This window comes from Caretta caretta, chromosome 21 (assembly GCF_965140235.1).
Source record: "Caretta caretta isolate rCarCar2 chromosome 21, rCarCar1.hap1, whole genome shotgun sequence".
NCBI classification, from domain to species: Eukaryota; Metazoa; Chordata; order Testudines; family Cheloniidae; genus Caretta; species Caretta caretta.
This window is the reverse complement of record NC_134226.1, coordinates 7401003-7421237: the sequence shown is the minus strand read 5'-3', so window position 1 is coordinate 7421237 and position 20235 is coordinate 7401003. Positions and strand designations below refer to the sequence as shown.

At 41.2% G+C, this 20235-nt stretch overlaps 2 protein-coding genes across 8 annotated transcripts in view; both read right to left on the bottom strand.

Moving 5' to 3' along the window:
* RBBP5 (RB binding protein 5, histone lysine methyltransferase complex subunit) overlaps positions 1-20235 on the bottom strand; it is a 77675-nt gene that overhangs the window by 51398 nt on the left and 6042 nt on the right. For 2 of the 7 annotated variants that reach the window (XM_048826988.2, XM_048826991.2), the window contains exons 8-14: positions 19922-20075; positions 19735-19806; positions 18979-19096; positions 17047-17116; positions 16099-16328; positions 14985-15179; positions 7757-10671 (exon numbers count right to left, since the gene is read on the bottom strand). In XM_048826988.2, coding sequence (XP_048682945.1) covers positions 10643-10671; positions 14985-15179; positions 16099-16328; positions 17047-17116; positions 18979-19096; positions 19735-19806; positions 19922-20075 — 868 coding nt within the window. In that variant the 3' untranslated portion in view covers positions 7757-10642. Of the gene's footprint in view, positions 1-7756; positions 10672-14984; positions 15180-16098; positions 16329-17046; positions 17117-18978; positions 19097-19734; positions 19807-19921; positions 20076-20235 lie in introns of those variants that run through there. The other 5 variants (XM_048826989.2, XM_048826992.2, XM_048826993.2 and 2 more) reach the window with 5 other exon arrangements.
* Positions 4632-5842, bottom strand: TMEM81 (transmembrane protein 81). Its single transcript, XM_048826994.2, has one exon. It carries the CDS (start codon positions 5533-5535, stop codon positions 4738-4740), a length of 798 nt encoding a protein of 265 aa, XP_048682951.1. The 5' UTR covers positions 5536-5842; the 3' UTR covers positions 4632-4737.

The window sequence follows — 20235 nt, the reverse complement described above, 5'->3', positions numbered from 1 at the left end:
ACTATGCTAATATAAATACTAATTAATAATGGAATCAAATCAGACTCCTCTCCTGGGCTGGGGAGGAAGGGAACTGGAGCAGTCAGGCTCTGAAAATCTTATTCAGCCACCTCAGCCTTACCCTGAGTCAGGGCTGCTAAATTAGACATAACATTCTCTGTACATGTAACATTTTGTTTCTCTCTCTTTCAGGAACTGGCCCTCGTTCGTCAAAAGGAGCTGAGCTTCAGCAGCTGTCATACCACCCCTAAAGATAACTACAGCATCTGCTTGAGCTTGGTAAGCACAGGCCCAAACGTATTTATACAGCAAACATGGGGACCGAAGAGGGTGACGGGCAACTCTTGAACTTCTGAAGGACGGTGCTAAGCCCTGGGTTGAGGCAGGAATGAAATTTGATCCCATATTTGTCCAGTGTGCTGTGGTTTATGGTTTGGTCAACCTCTGCTCAGTAGAGGTCCGTCCATGCCTGCAATAGAAAGGTGTTGTAGGTTAGGACTGAAAGGTACTGGTAGAGCTGTGTAGAGGGCTGGGATTTGAATGCGTTTGCATTGCAATGTATTTCCAAAGCAAGTCTCAATAAAAATGCCTCAGAGCATCTCCCTAGAGTTTAACAATATTCTGCTCAGTGAGAAGCAAGGAAGATAACATGGAAGCGAGTGAGGAGGCAAATTAAAATATAATTTGCTACAAGACTCCATTAATCCTGCATTTCCCTATTCAGCCAGTTATTATAATCTGCCTTTGATGTAATGCATTAGATGGGAAATGTTCCACTCCCATGAAGTCTGCAATGCATTGTAATCCATCTGCAGTAGCTTACTGAGTGCTGTGTTTCCATTTCTTGATAGCTGGCTTAGGGACTCCTGCATAGCTGGGTAGGAAAACTGCATTAGGAAAAACTAAAAACTGTGTGTGTGTGTTCATTTTTAGACAGAAGAGGAAGATGAGGAGGATGAAAAGGGAGGAGAGCAGACATTTCTGCTCCCCCATGACTGGGACAGTGGGGTTGGCTGTACCGATGGAAGCACCCAGCTGGATGAGAATTCAGGACCCGATATGGATGCTGAACTCCCCTATGTCCAGAAGAGGGAGAGGGCAGATCACCGTGCGGGCGGGACACGTGCAAGTAGTGAGCTAGCTACTGAGGAGTTCTTAACCTACGAGGAGTTAAGTGATTCCAGTTTCTATGGTGTAAGCCCAGAAGAGTACAGGAGATTTCAAGAAATCTTGGAAAGAAAATGCCACCAATATCAGTTGTTTAAGACTCTTAATCAAGACCAAAGAACACCACATGCTTCAGAAGCTCAGGAGGAGGGGTCTGAGCAATCCTCACTGCAAGACCAATGGCTTGCTAAGTATCCTTTGGGCCAGTCTCATGCAGACTGCCCTCCACTGGTTGGAGACAGCGCCATGAGCGAAGAAAAAGGGACAAACCACAAAGCTGGACTTCGTCCTCAGAATGCAGTGAATGGAGTCAGAAAACAAGCAAATGTGGATAAATCAACAGAAGGGCAGAAGGAGCCAGAACCAGTTTCTCTTACACCCGAGAACATTGCTACTGGACCAAAAGCACTTGTGATTCCGTATCATGCACGCCGTTACGTGAGCTATATGAACCTAGTGCAGGAAGACGCCTCTGTAGAGGGCTTAAGCAACCAGCCTAGTCCACCAATGCTCTCACATCAATGCAGCAAAGGCATCCAGGGCAAACTAGATGAGGGGAACAGGTGGAGCCTGACATGCAAAAGGAGCAGACAACTGTTGAATAAACAGCAGAAGAGTCAGCTGCTAAAGGACAGGGCACTGAGGATCATGGAGGAACGCAGTGGAATGACAACAGATGACGATGCCTTGAGCGAGCTGAAGACTGGGAAGTACTGGAACAAGGCTGAGAGGAGGCAACACTTGCTCTTGTCCAAGCAGCAGAAACAAAGAAAGGAGCTTATGGTGCAAAGCCGGATGGAGCAGCTGAAGGAAGATGACAGAACAGGGACTGAGCGCAGAAGAGATCTTAGTATTATTGAGCTGAGTCAGAAGAAGCTGATGAAGAGGAGAAGCAGGAGAGTCTTGGACAACTGGATCACTATCCAGGAGCTTCTATCCCATGGGACCAAATCTCTAGATGGCAGGACAATGTATAGCCCTTTGTTGTCAGTCACCACAGTGTAGAGCTCCAATGTCTCTTTCCAGAGTGGACATCCGACAGGGCTCAGCAAAATGTGAAACACAGGTTTGTGACCAGCTCCACGTACCACTGACCCCCTGCAGGAAGCCAACAGAGTACACTGAATTCTCAGTAACACTGGCACGCATGCACATCCGTGGACTATTAGAAAACAGATACAGAAGAGGCGTCTAGTCTCCCTCTCCCTTCTGCCAGTGCAGGACTTTTCTCCCTACAGTACGTTATCTATAAGTGACAGGGATTTGGAGACTTCTCACAGGAGATTATATCACAATATGGACATCACAGAAAAGAAAGTTTTCCTGGTACTCAGCCTAAATCTTCCTTGCCTTCATTTGCACCTCATATCTACCCCCAGTGGTGACCCTGAATTCCTCTTCCTCTGCATTTACATTCATTTATATAGCCAAGTGGTAGCAACTCACAGATCTTACTTTCCTCACTACCCTGGAGGACTATGGATAAATCCTTGACCTACCGTAGTCCCACAAGGCCAGTTTTCAGGGCCAGCACAAGAGAGGAAATGCTGCAAGTACATCAAAGAAACCTCGCACCTATTGTTCCCCAAGCATGGTAATACAGTTTTTATTTTCCAGAGCTTGGGTTCTAGCCCTATTTTTCTGAGAAGTCCTTTAAACTGAAGAAACATTGTTGCAAATACATCTGTGGAGTAAGTAGGAATTTGCTCTGGAAACTGAAACAAAGTAGTAACGGACAGTCATTTATTATAACCATATAATCAAATTGACTTTTCAAAGAGGTTGCAGTATGCGCACTCTCAATGACTAGCAATTAAGGTACAGAAGTCAAAGGAGCTGTGCCAGTTTCCACTAGCTGAAGACCCAGCCCTGTGTATTTAAACATAATATATTTCATACTGGCTTTTTCGAAGATGCTCTGCAGAGAACTTGTTTACTTTTGTATTCATCCCCTTCTGCCATAAAATATCACATTTTTGTAAAGAAGTAACCATGGGGATTTGCATAATACATTTCAAATGTCAGTACTAAAGCTTGTCATAATTTTTCCCTGAATTAGATGTACTGTAGATTTTTCTGCTTTCCTAATTTCTTTCACAGAGTGAAAGACCCAGTAAACCAGAGACAGAGACTAGAGTGAGAAAAGACCTCTGTGGATCTCACTGCCAGTGGGGCACTGTTCCCTACTGTTGATTGCTACGTGATTTATTCTCTCAACACAGGGAAAGTGACATCAGCAGATTCATAAGAGCACTGAATCCTTTAAAAAAAAAAAATCCTTAAGAATAAACTGGTTTCTGAATGGCTGAAGGAGGACTTATCCATACTCTGAAGTGGTTGGGTCCCGGTACATGTGCCAACTTAGATGAAAATTATGGTTGTGCCAGCTAATGCTTGCAGCCTCCCCATTCTGGCCTGCAAAGGAAGCTTGAGTGGCTCCAAACTGTTGCATGATTGGGGTTTAGAACTGTCCAAGGTCCAGTGGGGAAGAGAGCGCATACGCACCCACAGAAAAGGCAGTGGAGACCCAGCAACGAAGTTCATCACTGGGGCAATGCGATAAGGTAGACAATGCACAAAAATGATTGAACTGAGGGTCTAGAAGACATGACCTATAAGGGAAGATTGAAAAAATAGGATTTTTTTTAGTCTGGAGAAGAGAAGACTGAGGGGGGACATGATAACAGTTTTCAACTACATAAAAGGTCATTACAAAGAGGAGTGTCTCTTGTTCTTGTTAACCTCTGAAGATAGGACAAGAAGCAATGGGCTTAAATTGGAGCAAGGGTGGTTTAGGTTGGAAATTAGAAAAAAATTCCTGTCAGGGTAGTTAAGCACCGGAATAAATTGCCTAGGGAGGTTGTGGAATCTCCATCATTGAAGATTTTTAAGGGTCAGTTAGATAAACATCTATCAGGGATGGTCTAGATAATACTTAGTCCTGCCTTGAGTGTAGGGGACTGGACTATAAGACCTCTTCAGGTCCCTTCCAGTACTATGATTGTCTCACTACATGTTTGCACAGCACCTAGCACAAGGGAGCTCCAATCTCAGGCAGGACCTATATGCACTACTGCAGTACAATTAAGGTATGGAGAGGGAGCCCAGAAAACTAGCTGCAAAAGCCAGTAGTGGAATCAATACTAGCTAGGGAAATACTGTTCTGAACTAGTCAGAGGGTAGCAGGATGGCAACTGGTGAGCAATGAGCAGTCTACTCTATCAACAATCATCTATACCCTCCTAAAGTTCAAGTCTTAGGTGGCTCCGTTGGACACCCAAAATTAATGGACCTTTTTGAAAATGTAGGTTCTAAGTAACTTGCCCAAGTCTGCAGCAGGGCTATCATTAAGACTCAGGAGTTCCTGGTTCCGAAGTCCTGTGGTGACGTACCACAGACTTATGAAACTAAAAGCAAGCACATTATGAGAGATTATTTTATTGCTTTAATAGTTAAATCTCAGTTTATCAGAAACACACACCTACATCAGTTTGAAATACTGCCACTAAGACAGCATAAGTATTGCAATAAGCTATCCTTCTGTCAGGAGAGACCACATTAAAAAGCAGTTCACTCCTCTGTGGGTCTGTTTTTCCTGCGAGCCTCCAGCAAAAAGTAGAGAACTGTGCCCACCAACACACCTCCTGCCACCCCACTTCCAATTCCTATCAGGAACACCAACAAGGCCCTTCTTTGCCAAGGCTGCTGATGCCATTGTACTACAACACTGGTGGCATTCTGTTGGTTTGCTTCCTTTTCATTTGCTGCTAATTTCTGTTCCAGAGTCAAGGATTTCTGAAAGTTCAGATCCACTAAATCATTAGGGATCACTCGAAGCCCAAAGTAGATCCTCTTGACGAGCTTGAATGTCTTCATCAGCTGCACATCACACCTGTAAGTCCCTGCATCAGATTCTTTGGCAGGGGAAAGTTTAATGACATAGCCTGGGGTCTTGAAAGGTTTGAAAAGCAGATCATCTGTGGTGATTATGCCTCTGGCAAGCCTCCAAGTGTAGATAAAGGCCTGACTGCCAACACCAATCATCTCAGAAGTCAGGCAGCTGAGCTCAAATGGTTTGCCAACGGGGACAGTGAAATGGAGTAACCCACAGATCCAGTTGGTCAGGCAGTCTGACCTGCGGAAGATACAATGACTCTTTTTGCCATGCGGATCAATCTGACATATCTCCTCCACCTTGAAGCCCAGGCCACAGGTGACACTGCAGGATGTGGTACTGACCAAAACCTTAGCCACTGCTGACTTCAGCTGCGCTGGGATGGTAACTGTCTCAAGGGAAGCTGCCAACAAAGGCAGATAGAAACCAAAAGCTAATGTCCCACAGATACAACTGTTTTCCAAGGTCTTCATCTCTGCATAGTCAATTTCATAAGCCACTTCTAAGTCAATGGCAGTTAGTAGTCCAACAAGTGCAAGTCATTCTTCATAAGTGTTCATCCTACTTATTACCGAAATTCCAGCAGCAGAATCTTCATGAACTAACTCCCCACATACATTAAATCCTCCAAGAACAAGGACTTGAAGTGAAACGCTGCTAAAGAAAATGCAACCTATTAATAGGTTAGTCCTTGTTCGTCACATGGGTTCCTATTTCTATAACAGATGTTTCATAGCTCATTTTAAACTACTCAACTCCAGGAACAACAGGAAACCCCCTTTGATACAAAATATTTTAATTTAAACTCTCAGGGAGCAAAAGGGAGAACCGAAAAATGATTTTAAAACAACTTCTGCAGCAAAGAGAAGTTATTCCAGTTGAATTTCTCCAACCCCAAACTATAAAACACAATCCATAATAAAATCTTGAAACCCCAATACAATGCCAACAAAACAATAGGAAAATAGTACTTACCATGTGAGAAGTACTGTCTTACATATTTGTACCTTGAAATTTAAAGCATTCCCCAAATCTCCAGGATCACGAAGATAAGCTTTTGACTTCATTGTCATCAGAACATCAAGAGTTTAAAGGCAAACTGGTAAATATTTTAATATAACCACTTATATGCTTGGCTATTTTCCTTTCTAATAGGACAGCAGACATTTTGTATATGCAGAGAGGTGACCTGGTTCTCCACTTCCTTCCATGGCTCAATTAAGTCTCTAAAGTTTCCATAACACATGCTACTGTGAAACAATGATGATGTCATAAACCAGCATAGGAACATAAGAATGGCCCTACTGGGTCAGACCAAAGGTCCATCTAGCCTAGTATCCTGTCTTCCGACAGTGGCCAGTGCCAGGTGTCCCAGACGGAATGAATAGAACAGGTAATCATCAAGTGATCCACTGTTGCTCGTTCCCAGCTTCTGGCAAACAAAGGCTAGGGACACCACTCCTGCCTACCATTCCAGCCTTCCACAAGGCAGGATGATGGCACAAAGAACGTCGCACTCATCCAGGTAAGCATCTTAAATGGATGATTTGATGAAGAAAGCTCCAAAATGGCCACAGCACATTAGAATACTGAAGTTAGTAAAGCCAGGCAGCCCCATTTGAGCTGACAGTATCAGCGTTCATGCGTAAGGCTGGGAGTCAGGAGCCCCAGGTTCTGCAGAGGTGGCTGCAGCTGCACTGACTTCAAATGCCACTTATATTAGCTGCGAATTTGACTCCCAGGTTGTATTCTGGACTCAGTTACTGACTCACTGAGTGACCGTCGGAGAGTCACAACCTTCACGTTCCAATTGATACATTAGCAAAATGGAAGCCACCACTTACAATACACAGGTGTTGGTGCAGGGAGAGAAGAGAATGGTTCCAAAGCAATGGTTCACAAAGAGCTGTGAAAGTCTTCGAAGACAGGTGCAATGAAGTGCCAAGTATCATGTGTCATGAGAAGTAAACATAGTATTTATTTCTGATGGAGCGATACAGTATTGTGACAATAGTCCAGTAAACAAAAGTAGTCCCTGACCAGCAAACTGATATTACTAAAGATCAGGATTACCTATGGTCAGATTGCAGGAACACTGACTTTTTCCTTAAAAATGAACAGTGCTAACAAATAACTACACCTCTCTTACCACCACTACCTTAGATTATTAAATCTGAAAGAATTTTTAAAATCCAGTTTACTGTTCTCTATTTATGCTGTTCACTTTCTCCATCTCTACATTCTCTCAATATCGATACTAAGCTCAGCATAGCATGAGAGTACTGGAACATAAATTCAATTAAGTCAATTTCTCTTTTCCTTATGGTCAGTTTCACTTTCAGGTTCTCTGTCCAGGAACTTTTGTGTTGCACACAAATGCAAACTCATACTTAAGACCATCTGTTCGCACTGTTTTTTTGTTTGTTTAATAGAATATGGAAATATTTTTATTAGACTAAGAATTTGTTTTTGTTAAATAAAGAAATTTTTTCAAGCAAATTCTTGCTGCAAAATAAATAAATAATCCCTAGATTGTAAATTCTTTGAAGCAGAGATGGTTGTTTTCTAAGTTTCTATGGCACCTAGCACAATGAGGTCATGATCCATGGCTAGGACCTCCAGGGAGTGTCACAATTACCACAATACACAAATAATAATAATAGAATGAAAGGAACACAGAGACTTACCCACAAGTTTAAGAAATAAAACATACCTCTTTATTTACAAACACAGAAGCTAACATCACTGCTATGTTGCAGCGATGACTACCAACTGGCCATTATCTGACACATTTTGTACAAAAACTACAGAGATATCAAAATAATGAATTAAAAAGACAGAAGAAAATAAACCAAGGACATACACTGTACAATTGGAGAAGCATTCAACACAACTGAAGGCTGGAGTCCATGAAAATTCATATGCGTTAAGACAATCTTCAGAGCCATCACCTGGGCAGCATTAGGGTTTGTGATGGATTCAGACACACCATAAGAGTTTAAGCTACGAAATGAGCTGTCCAGAGAGTTCAAAGGGCAAAGAAAGCTTATCAGAATATGTGAGGGTGGAATCAAAAATAGTTTCATTAAATGAAGCAAGACACTGGACTGCAAGTTAGGAACAAAACCAACAGCTTTCTTATGAACTTTTTTATTTCCAATGCTGCTACTGGCTGCTTTGCTTAAATTAGACCTAACATAGGTAACTGCCTGACTCACTTCTTGGGCTTCTGGTATGAGTGGATACTTTTGTATGAAGGATGTTTTGAAATTAAAAGAAGCAGTGAAAACAGGCTGAATTTACTAAGCCAAGGAAATAAATGAAAGTAGCTGAAGAGCAAGTGTAACACACCCTGAGCAATGAGGAGCACTAAGACTGAAAGCTCTATTTTAATTTGTTGCACAAAACGTCCAATAACATGCTACTGTCACCCGGAAAGTAGGCAGGGATGGAGAAAGAGAATCTCTATGATGTCCCATCTGCTAAGTCTCAAGCAGAACAGACTTTCTTCAGCTCAGGGACTGAATAAGGATCACCTTAAATTCAGATGTGTGTAGCCCACATAATCCTGAGAATACAAGGAGGTTACTGGGGGAGATGGTACTGTTAAACTTCAGTTTTTCCATGACTTCTGTGTGTATCTGTCACTTGTGGTTTGTCGTCTACATCTGAAATGGAAAGAATGAGCAGCCACACAACTTATGGGTTGTGATTCAGAAGGTAGCATCATTCTACTACACCTGCCAATTTTTGTCATTCTAGGTGTTATCACCATGAAATATGACATCCCATAATGGAATCACAGGTTTAAAAAGTATTAAATAAGTAAGCATTTATGAAAAATATTACACAAAAACTGTACAAATTAAACTAACAACTGATCTCCCAGACTGCATGCAGAAACTAGCCCCAAAGCCCACTTTTGCAAGACTGTGTGTGGAAGCTAGTCCAATGGTCCATTTTTGCTACTCAAGCTAAGATAGTGATGTTATTTATGTAGGGTCCTCTCTTACATAGTCCGGAGTACCTCCTGAAAAGTACTAGGAGCCTTCAACTCCAAGGAGTTCAATGAGAGTTGAGGGTACTCAGCACACTGAAGGACCAGGAGTATAATTTGCAAGACATCTGCTGCCTAATTTCTTATCTCCACAAGTTTGCAAGAAGTTCTCTCCTGACCATTCCTGTGGCACACTCCAAATGGTGGCTTGAGCCTGACCTCAACAATGCCCAGTGTACATGTTCTATAACTTAGCTATTCTGTGTACATATTAATCAATGTCACTTAATCATCAGCAGGGGCAGTTGTTAAGGAACAATGCTGACTGACTTTAGAGACCTTGCCATCTAGTTCTCCTTGCACAGAAGGAAAGTGGCAGCATTATACAGGTCATGGGGGGGACAAGGGAATTAAAGCATACACGGGAAGAAGAAGAAAGGTTGAGATTTTGAAAGAACACACAAACCTCCATCTTTCTCTTCCCCTTATTTCACCAGGGGAAATAAATCGGACCATTTAAAACAATAAATAAGGATCCTTGGCTCTTAAACCCGTGTTACTGTTTCATGATTGGCTTTTCTTGGCTCTTATTCAAGGTCTTCAATATTTAACTGAAAAAAAGCCTGAATATTTATACTACCGTTTCTTTTGAGATAAAGATGGGGTTCTCTTCCTTCTCCACTTGCAAGAATGGGTCAGCAAAAGAGGGAACCAGCTGCCTACACTATGGTACCTGACATGACAATATAAAAAGAACCAACACTGCAGGCAAAGAGATAAAGTAGCAAAATGCAACCTTTTATACCTTAGCCTAAAGGCAACAAAGTCAAATTCTTGGGTCTTTTATTTAGACTTACTTCTATCTTCTCCCTCCCCAATTCTACCAACAAAACAGTGTCATGAAGCTGGCATCTTTCACCTGCACAAACCGACCATTCTTTGTAGACGTCAGAGACTATCTCAGCTCCTAATCCGAAATTTTTGCCTGATGACGAGGCATCAGACCTTGCACACAACCCGCAGTGGTGGTACAAAAGGGGTGTGTGTATGAAGATATTAACAGATTTTCTTTTAACTCACTGTAAAGTACTGTAGAGATGGCACAGAAGAAAGAATAAAACACACAACAATTCACTGAAATGAGAGTTAATTAAATGGAAGTTCTTAGGAATACATAGTCAGAGGGTACATGGTCCCGGGAATAAAAATCTTGGCATGCTTCAGTTTCAGAACTAAAATCTTTGAAAGAAACAAACGGAAAATGATTTCTTAGCTTGAGGAAAGCAGGGTGCTTCACTTTAGCAAATGCTATAAGGAGACAATCCACACAGTTTCTTTGCAAATCTCCTGTCCTGAGAGTCAATATCTTACACTGTTTGTGGGAAAGAGGGTTGAGGAGAAGGAATGCAGGCCATTTTCTCTTCCATAATTCACTTCTTATAAAAGTCACTCCCTGCATCCACGAGCAATCAGGTTGCTGTATTAAGTTAAAGTCAGTCCATTATCTGACTGAGCACCTTGTCCATATTCCACATTATGGTGCCAACATAGGAAAGAACAGAGGAAGAGAAAGCAGAATGTCTTCATAACAGTTCTGAGATTGCACCACCTGCTAAAGAGATCAAAGACAGGTGAAAAATATTTCATCATCAGGGAACCCAAACAACTGGAGGCCATCAAATATGCTAACATTGCCAGAAGAGCAGGCTAAAACAGATATTTTCAATGTAGCGCGACGCTTTTCAGAAGCATGACAGACACTGGTTTGGTGATTATACCACCACTCAAGTTGTCTGTGCACAGAATCCTAAACATGTACAGAAATACCAGATATGGACTAGAGGAACTCTGATCTCATTTTGCAGGAACTTAAGCAAACTTACCAGGTTTAAGTTTCGGACTTTAATTAATCCCCAAACTCCGATCAAAACACAACTGAACTCAAACACAAGTTCCACTTGGTTTTGGATTTAAACAGGTTTTTTTTTGTTTTTGTTTTTTTTTTTAAAACAGTTTCAGTCTTAAAATTATCAAAGGGCCAAGGCAATTGAGCTTGTTTATACTGAGACCTCATTTTCACTTGAAGAAAATGCATTTACTCTCAGACTGGGCAGTACAATGGCAGAGTTTCATCTGTACTGGGCTCAGCATCCCAGGCGGCTGACTTGCAGAGATGGAATGCATCACAGCAGTGCAGCAAACAGCTTCCAGAGGAAGTATGCATGTTGCATTGCTGTTTTAACAACTGACTGACTAATTCACAAAGCAGCACTGCAAGAAATTAGTGGCTTTAAGCAGGAGGTATGGTAAAAATCAGTCTTCGCTAGCCAAGTGTCTGCTTCTACATGGTGAGTCAGACTATAAGCAGGCAAGACTCCTGAAGCAGAGGGGAAGCCGGCTGAGTTTGAAGGTGACTATCCACAAGTGGCGTACACTAATGCCCTCAAGAAAAGATTGGTTGTCTAACGGAACATGCATGAATACAGGGTGGACAAGGGAAAGGAGAGAAAGAAGGTAGGCCTGAACATTTCTGTTTGAGATAACAGGGCTCCAGGAGTTGAAAGAGTGCATGCTCCTCTGTGGAGGGCATCTCCAGCTACTCCATCAACTTGATTCACCAGTTTGTTCTCCTCATATTGACCTCAGTCCTACCCTGAGATACACGAACATGGATCTATGAGCAGGCCCAGTAAGTCCATATGACTCCACAGAGGCATGCACTAATGCAGTGTCTCTCAACCTTTTTGGTATCAGGGACCAGCTTGCTGCCTTCCTAAACTGTGTCAGGGAGATCTAAGGGACCGGCACCAGTCCACGGACCAGTTGTTGAGAAACACTGCACTCATGGATCTCATTATAAGATATGTACTGTGTAAAAATAATACTAATTAACTGCTTAATGCCCAAGAACATCTGAATTAACACTAATGAAAAAATAAAATCCGTACTGATTGCACAAAGCAAATAAATAAATAAATAAATAAATAAAAGGCTCCACTGCCCATTAACATCCACTAAGATTGCTAAAGTTAGTGGGGGAATGGCTAAAGATTTATTTATTTAAATCCACTACTCCTTAGGAGAGAGGAGCCCCCATTTTTCAGGCTCTCTGAAAAAGCATGTGGCCTCCACTGGCCCTGTAGCCACCATTTCACACAAGCCATACAGGTGCTCAGATCCCAACATCAACAACTATAATGGGTGAAATTCTATAGCCGGGGTGCTACAGGTTGTCAGACTATACCGTAATGGTTCCATCTAGCTTTGATATCCATGAGTTTATAATGATGTGCAAGAACAAAGAAGAAGGAGCCTATTTTAACTTTTGCTGCATTCAAAATACACGCGGGGAAATTTCTTTTAAAGGGAATTATAGAGGAGATGGAAGTAATACTGATGGCAAGCTGCAAAGGAAATGTAGGCTGTGATCCGCCTTCAAAAAATGTCTCAGGCAAGTCAAACATATTCATAAAGCTACACCTGCATGACTGCACAAACACAGTATCTGGAAAAGACCTGCTAATGATGATAATGGCACTAGGCTAGGAACAGGTAGACTACATTGGCACAGAAGCTCAAAGGTTAGACACCTTGTACATTTATTAAAAGCACTGAACAACTTGTGTTTTTTTTCTTTTGTTTGCAAATAGTGGTGAACGGTGAACAGTGTATAATGCTTTTCCATTTATAGCCGCCTGAATACAGTTATGTTAATTAGCAGTGTGATAAAAGAAAAAATGTATGGTATTCTGCAAACACTCATTCTTATATTTGTTTGGTTTTAAAACTGGTTCGGTTCCTCCAGCACGACATGGTGCAGTCACGATGTGCAATGGAAGCCTGCCTGGGTAATTTAGAATCCTCAGAACCCAGATACTCTAACACTATATTTTTGCTTTAAAAGAAAACGTATGGTGCTTAGTTAGTTGGGCAATCAAGGATAATTTTAGAGACGTTAAAGTGCCAAAATGAGGATGACATTTGAAGCCATTCAACAACATCATCATCAGGAGTAATTTTTGCATAGTGTCAAGTTTGTTTTGGGCTAACAGCTTCAGTTTAATTTCAAGCATTTTGGAGTGTGCAGTACATCAAGAGATTAAATAGCAACAATAAAAACCAGTCAAGCTGCACACTCAATGGACAGATTTTGCCCTGGTAGGTAGACAAACTTCTGATATCATATCCCCTCATATGCAAAGAACAAGCACTTATTGATACCAATACAAGCAACATAACAGGAGCAGAGCAGGAAGGACAATGAGCAAGGTGGGTAACATAGGACCAGCAGTGTGGAGAAGGAGGGGGAAAAAATCAAATCTGGACAGCCTAAAATCCATAGCAGCAGCTGCTGAGCTCAAGGATGTGCAAAATTTTGTGTATGAATCAATCATGTCTTTGGGTCTCTGTGCATCACTCTTAACTTAAACACACCTAGAAAATGGGACTCAACTCAGCAAACTCCAATTCATATTTTGCTTTTCTGTACCTAAATGAGCCTTTCCAAACACGCAGGTAGAAGAGCAGCTTCCCAATCTATTACCACAGCATGTGTCAGACGCAGACCTTTGCTTTCAGTCAATTTCAGCTGAAAAGGGCATTGTCAAGTAGCTAAACCCCCATACGTAGGTAAGCCAAACACAACCTAATGTTAGTGCACAGGAACCAGAAAGTGACCCAAAAAATGTAGATACAGTCAGCAAATCCTGCTCTCACTTACAGCAATACAACTCCCGCTGAATTCAATGAAATTACAACACACATATAAGAGAAAAATTAATTTTCTCTTGACAGTGTCCTTTTTAAAATATCCTTTAAGAAATAAAGGCTGAAGTAGAGCTCCTCTTCCCCTGCCAGATCAGAGTGTTGTACATCTGCTAAAAGGAGGATCATAACATTTCTTTATAGGAAATTAAGCTTTTACCTAATGGAAAGTTACAGGTATATATTTTGGCAGAAACCATTTAAAACACAGACAGTACTCTGATACAGTAAGGAAAACATGAGTTTTGGTCGCTGCTCATTCAGAAGAGGCCCAGAGGTTGAGAAAATAAAGGATTTCATAAGCAAAGTTACTGGAAAATACTTTTATCCTCAACAAAAAAAAATACTTTTTTGTGGAAATCCACTGAATATTAATAAATTACTTCATGGTAAATGGTTAGTTCCTTGCAGAATGTGTGTGTGCGCGCGTGTGTACTGAATGGGAAGGATTGTATGGTGAACAGTGTTACATGAAAGCTACCTATTTAATTAAGAACCAGAGATAATCCCTAAAATGTACTATATACCAAAACAAGGAACAGAAAAATCAAGTCAGCAAGAAGCTTCTAAAATGCAGCAATACTCTTTGCACTGCTAAGCGTCTGCAACCAAGGGAAAGCAGCCACTGCTAGCAGTTTTTCCCCTTTCTCTCAATTTTGCTTATGCAAATTTTAGGTTCTTTGGCATACCAACCACTACTGATGATGGCATGGAGCAATACCTTACACCTCAAAAACCTCCACCACTTACATTCTTTCCTAACACATATTTCAAGAATCAACTGCCCTGACTGGCAAACTGAAGCCTATTATGAATGTAAGAGCTGTCACATACTACATTAAAGAATCAAACCACTACCACCATTTTTGCTGTTGACATAACATTGAATTATTATATTATATTAGAAAATCCTGTATGTTCTTTAGTTGCAGTATATGCAATGGGGTGTGTGTTTTGATTTTGTACATTGTTTTGGTTTTGTGATCAATATATAGTCATTTACACTTTAAGAAAGGAAAATTTTGCCTATCCTTGACAGCAGCTAAACACTTAGTGAGCAAATGCCATTTGGGAAGATAAAGTGGTAAGACTATATCAAGTCAGGGTCTGTACAAAGCAAGGCCACCAAGCAAGCCAACGACGCTCACGCTGGGTCCTTACCTGTCAAAGGCTGTCCCATCTCCGCCTGCACTTTACCCTTCGCTGCTCCTTCCAGAGGTAAAGCACCTCTGTCCCCTTTGTAGAGTTTCGGTTTAAATGGAGAATCTTTCTCTTTACCTTTTGATCCTTTAGGCCTGCCTGCTTGCTTCTTCTTGGATTTACCATCTCCCTTCACACCCAGCAGCGGATGGACTTCTGCAAAGAGACAGAAACACCTGAAATACCTGCATATGCTTTATAGCCATTGGAGTGGCAAACTGAAGTCACATGACCCGCCACTCCCCTTACATTTCTGATGTCACAAGATGGGATTTATAAGAAGGAAAAAACATTTTTTTAAATCTGTAAAAGAGATGGATCAGTGTAGTCATTTCAAGAAATAAGAAACACCCCAATCACTTTGGCTGCATGAAATCAGAGGAGTGAGCGCAAACAGAGACTAGGATTAGGACAACGATTCCTGCAGCCACCATTGGCCTAAGTGTCACCGTCTCCAACAGCTAGATCAATGCAGCGGGAGAGAACGCTTTCCCACAGGATGCAGGTCAGCTTTTTATCAAGGAGACAAATTCAGTTTTAGCAGAAGTTGACCCTCTGAGGCAAAATACCGTGGCACAAACACAGAAGAAATGTATTTTGCTATTCCTGGTCCTCCTTATGAATTCTAATATACCTGGACTTTGCCACCTTTACCTAATGTCATATAATGCTGCATTTCTGTTGGTGTAGGCCTAGGCTCTAATTCTATTTCAATACGGGGGCTAGCAGAGATAGAAGTGACTTATTTAATGGCAAAGCTCTTCCAATTTATCCCACTATGGCTAAATGAGCAGATGAGTGAATGAATGAAGTACAAAGAACACTAAAAATCATTGTTTTAGAATGACTTCACTCATTCGTAAAAGAATATGAGTTATAACAGAACTTGGTTCAGGGTGATGGCCAAAGACAACTACTATCAAAAGCAACATAAAGGTTTTTGACTATTAGCACGATCAGAGATTGATTTTGTAACACCTGGTCTTGAAACTGGTGGGAGCTGGGAATGCTGCAAAGATGAAACACCCATCTTCAGTGCAGAATGGGCACTAAAATGATGGCAGCTTTCACTCACCATCATTAGGTACTCCTTGCAGTTCAATGTTGGTCATTTTGGGTTTCTTCTTTGGTGGCTGAGGTCCATCAGATGATGACTGCCTCTTCTTCTCAGAGCCTATTCCCTCATCAGTTAGGGAGGTCTGGACAGCATCAGGTGGGGGTCCATAAGGGTTTTCTTCTGGGTCTTCCACTTCAGGAGCAATAGGTAAATACAGCAACGCTTTGGAGTCCTCCAGTTCTTCATCACTGTAAAGGAGAAAATATTTTCATTTTAAAACATGCACATTTAATATGCTTTTCTCTAGGTCCCTAAAGTAAGACTGTGTGGCTGCTTCATGCAGAAACCAGCCATACACTGACACTACACAGTTACCAGAATATTCCAGAGAATAAAATATGTATTGCCAACAACAAAGAAGATTGAGAAGGGAAGGGGAAGTATTGTGGAGGCAAGGCATTTAACCCCTAGGAGGCACAGTGTTCCTCACGATACACAAAGTTGTGCTAATGGATTTCCATAGGTCTCCCTGGATTGAAATTACGTTGGCTATGATGTAAGATTTGAAGATTAGGCAAATTAAAAAGGTAGAAATAGAAGTATCTTTAGAAGTTTGTCAGGGATATGGAGGAAAACAACAGGGGAGAGCAATGGGATAGGACTATAATCTTATTGCTTCTCAAGGCCAACTAAAGATTGAGCTTTAGTGTGAAGTGCTAGGGTTTTACACCTTGTTAGTGAAGCATGTAAGACTGCAGAATACAATCATTTTGTACCCTCTGAGATATAGTCTGGTCTCAGTAAATTATTCTCTAGACATGTAACTCCTCTCAGCACTATTGGGAACACATGCAAAACCCCAACGCAGCCATGTGTTACATATAGAATGAGTGCAATTTATATATTACAAAGAGAATCTTGGGCACACATTTGGAATTTCCAGGTTTTTTTTTAAAAAAAAATTACCTGCTACAGAAGGCAGCAATAGGATCTACACTGGTTACATCCACTTCCTCATCCTCTGCAGCATCAGCACCTGAAAAACAAAGAAATGGAGCAATATAGCCTGACAGGGAAAACAAAGACCTCTCCTTAGGAAGCTTTAGCTGATGCCTGAATGTCTACCATGCAAGATCTGGAATCCTGAAGTTAGGCAGAAAGACCTAGGGCATTTCCCTTGAATACACCAGAATCAGATTTTTCACCTCTTCCCTAAGTGTCTGGGTAATCCAGCAGCAACAATGTTTTAAAATACAACCTCTACCTTGTTAATCTGACTGCAGCTGGAATCTGTAAAAATCACGTAAGCAGACAGGTTCAGGTGTCTAACATGCTTTTTGTAATGGTTGCAAAGGGTTAGCCCTTATCTACACCAGCAGCCAAACCATTTTTTTCTGAGGGAGAAAATGGGGGGAGCCCATTGCAAATGGCAGAGCATTTTCCTAGTGTAGGTCGATCTTAAATTACAGGGTAGCATGTCAAAAATACGTTTGATTCTATTTAGTCATAAACCACATCTTACAATGAGTGCTAAAAATACAGGTTTATAAGTAAAAAATTCAAGTTTTTACTATTTTCTATATCATGTTTTAAAATGGACTTAAATTATTGTACAGATTGCAGGTGATTAAATAGGTCTTTTTTTATTTATCTATAAGAATAACTTAACTACCATTAAATGTCTTTTGCTGCCATTTAAACAACTTTTTAAAATCATAACAAAATTGATTCCATTCTCAATTCCAACATTATCCACATTATCCAGTTCTGGGCGCCACATTTCAGGAAAGATGTGGACAAATTGGAGAATGTCGAGAGAAGAGCAGCAAACACAGTTAAAGGGCTAGAAAACATGACCTATGAGGGAAGATTGAAAAAACTGGGTTTCTTTAGTTTGGAGACAAGACGACTGAGGGGGAACATGATAACAATTTTCAAGTACATTAATGGCTGTTACAAGAAGGAGAGAGAAAAATTGTTCTTCTTAACCTCCGAGGATAGGACAAGAAGCAATGGGCTTAAACTGCAGCAAGGGCGGTTTAGGTTGGAAATTAGAAAAAAATTCCTGTCAGGGTGGTTAAGCACTGGAATAAATTGCCTACGGAGGTTGTGGAATCTCCATCATTGAAGACTTTTAAGGGTCGGTTAGATAAACACCCATCAGGGATGGTCTAGATAATACTTAGTCCTGCCTTGAGTGCAGGAGATTGGACTAGAACATCTCTCGAGGTCCCTTCCAGTCCTACAATTCTATGAATCCATGATTATGCTTGAAAAGGCCCCGACATCAAGTAATCTTAAACATTGCATGCGCTACAAAACATACACAAAAAGTGTTTGGCAATGGCAGAATTTTATAAGTCATTTGGAAGCTCCTACCCTTTGTTGGTTTAAATATCTTTCCCTCTGGTGGGTTTTTTTGGCACCACCAGGTGGTGAAGGTGCCACAAGTCCTCCTTTTCTTTTTGCGAATACAGACTAACGCGGCTGCTACTCTGAAACCTGCCATTGTTACTGCTTGAAATTCAACATTTCCTCTCCCACTAATAATAGTGACTCCCTCCAAGAGGTTGACTGCATGTATGCTTACTGCTTTTATCTTGTTTGTGCAGAGGTATTTCACTTTGTATGGCCTATGATAGGTGCTGAAGTCATTTTTTACATGAAGTGTTGGATGTCAGATATAAACCCTGGAAACAAAAGCATAAGTGAAGCGTGTTGCTTTGCCTATGACCAATAATCCTAGCTTGTTTTATCATCTATCATTTTGCTACCACTGCTTTTAATCACATATCTTTAATTTCTATTTTACTATGTATCCAGACATAGGAATTATTTAATAAACAATGGCACTGATAGCCAGACCTCTTTTACATACATACTCGCATTACATGTTACCTGTCTGCTCTGGCTCACTCTTATCTTCATCCTCAATGTCAAACTCTGACTCCCTCTCTTCATACTCCACGTTTTCATCCAACTCTTTAAAGTCAGGCGCAAAGGCACTCCAGTTTTCCTAAACCGCAAATTCAAAGAGAACTTTACCTTGTGCAAACAAGCAGCAGCTGCAGTGAGACATCTGTGTAATTGTACTCTAGCTCTGCCCCAAAATCCTCCAAACCACATGCACTGTCACAAGACCAGCCCCTCTTTGAGCTTCATAGTCACATGGCAGACTCAACACTGGAAAAGTGAGTTTCTGTGGTCATCTGGTCATTTTTATTTCCTTCATCCCTTGAAATCTAATAGAATCTTTGCACATAGATAAGGACTCCCATAACCAGAAGGATGCATGCTCTGTTTCACCATTTTTGTTTGTGATTATGTTCTCAGATCTGTTATCTGCGAATAATAAATTGAGAAGGACATTGCTCCCATTATCTGAGAATTCAGGCTCTGCAATAAGGCCCAGATTCAGCAAAGGTGCTTAAGCACAGGCTTAACTTTAAGAAAATAAGTAATCCCTTAATGTTAATTGCTGTGCTTAAAGTTAAGCACACATTAAGTATTTTGCTCACTCAAGACCTAATTCAGTAACATATTGGAAAGAAAATTCTGCGGTGCATCGCCTGCCAGAATGCCTAAAACACAACCCGCCCAGAGAGAATTAACTGGCTACTATTCCCTATGGAAATTAATCTGTAAAATACGTACCACTTGATTCTGAGCCCATATTGATACAACACCACTGGAAATGGAAGCGATGATTGGTCGGACAGGATGCCACTGGAATTATTCAGATGGTAAAAGGGGAGAAAGAAAGAGTCTATTTTTAAGTGGATTAAGAACATTTGTTTGTTAGAATTATAACTGACAGAAAAATTATGGGAGACACACTCACTGCTACATCTAGCAACAGTTCTCCTCTGGTCCCATGAAGGATTTTCACTAGATTTCCAATGCTCTTCTCCCAGATGTAAAGGGCATGCTGCCGTGCTGATCCTGCCACTATGTACTCCCCATCCCCAGAGAAACAACACTTCTTCCACGGTGTCCTGCATGCAAGCGAATTAAAAACATAAGAATGGCCATACTGGGTCAGGTGAAACGTCCATCCAGCCAAGTATCCCATCTTCCGACAGTGGCCAATGCCATGTGCTTCAGAGGCAATGAACAGAACAGGTAATCATCAAGTGATCCATTCATAAAACAAAG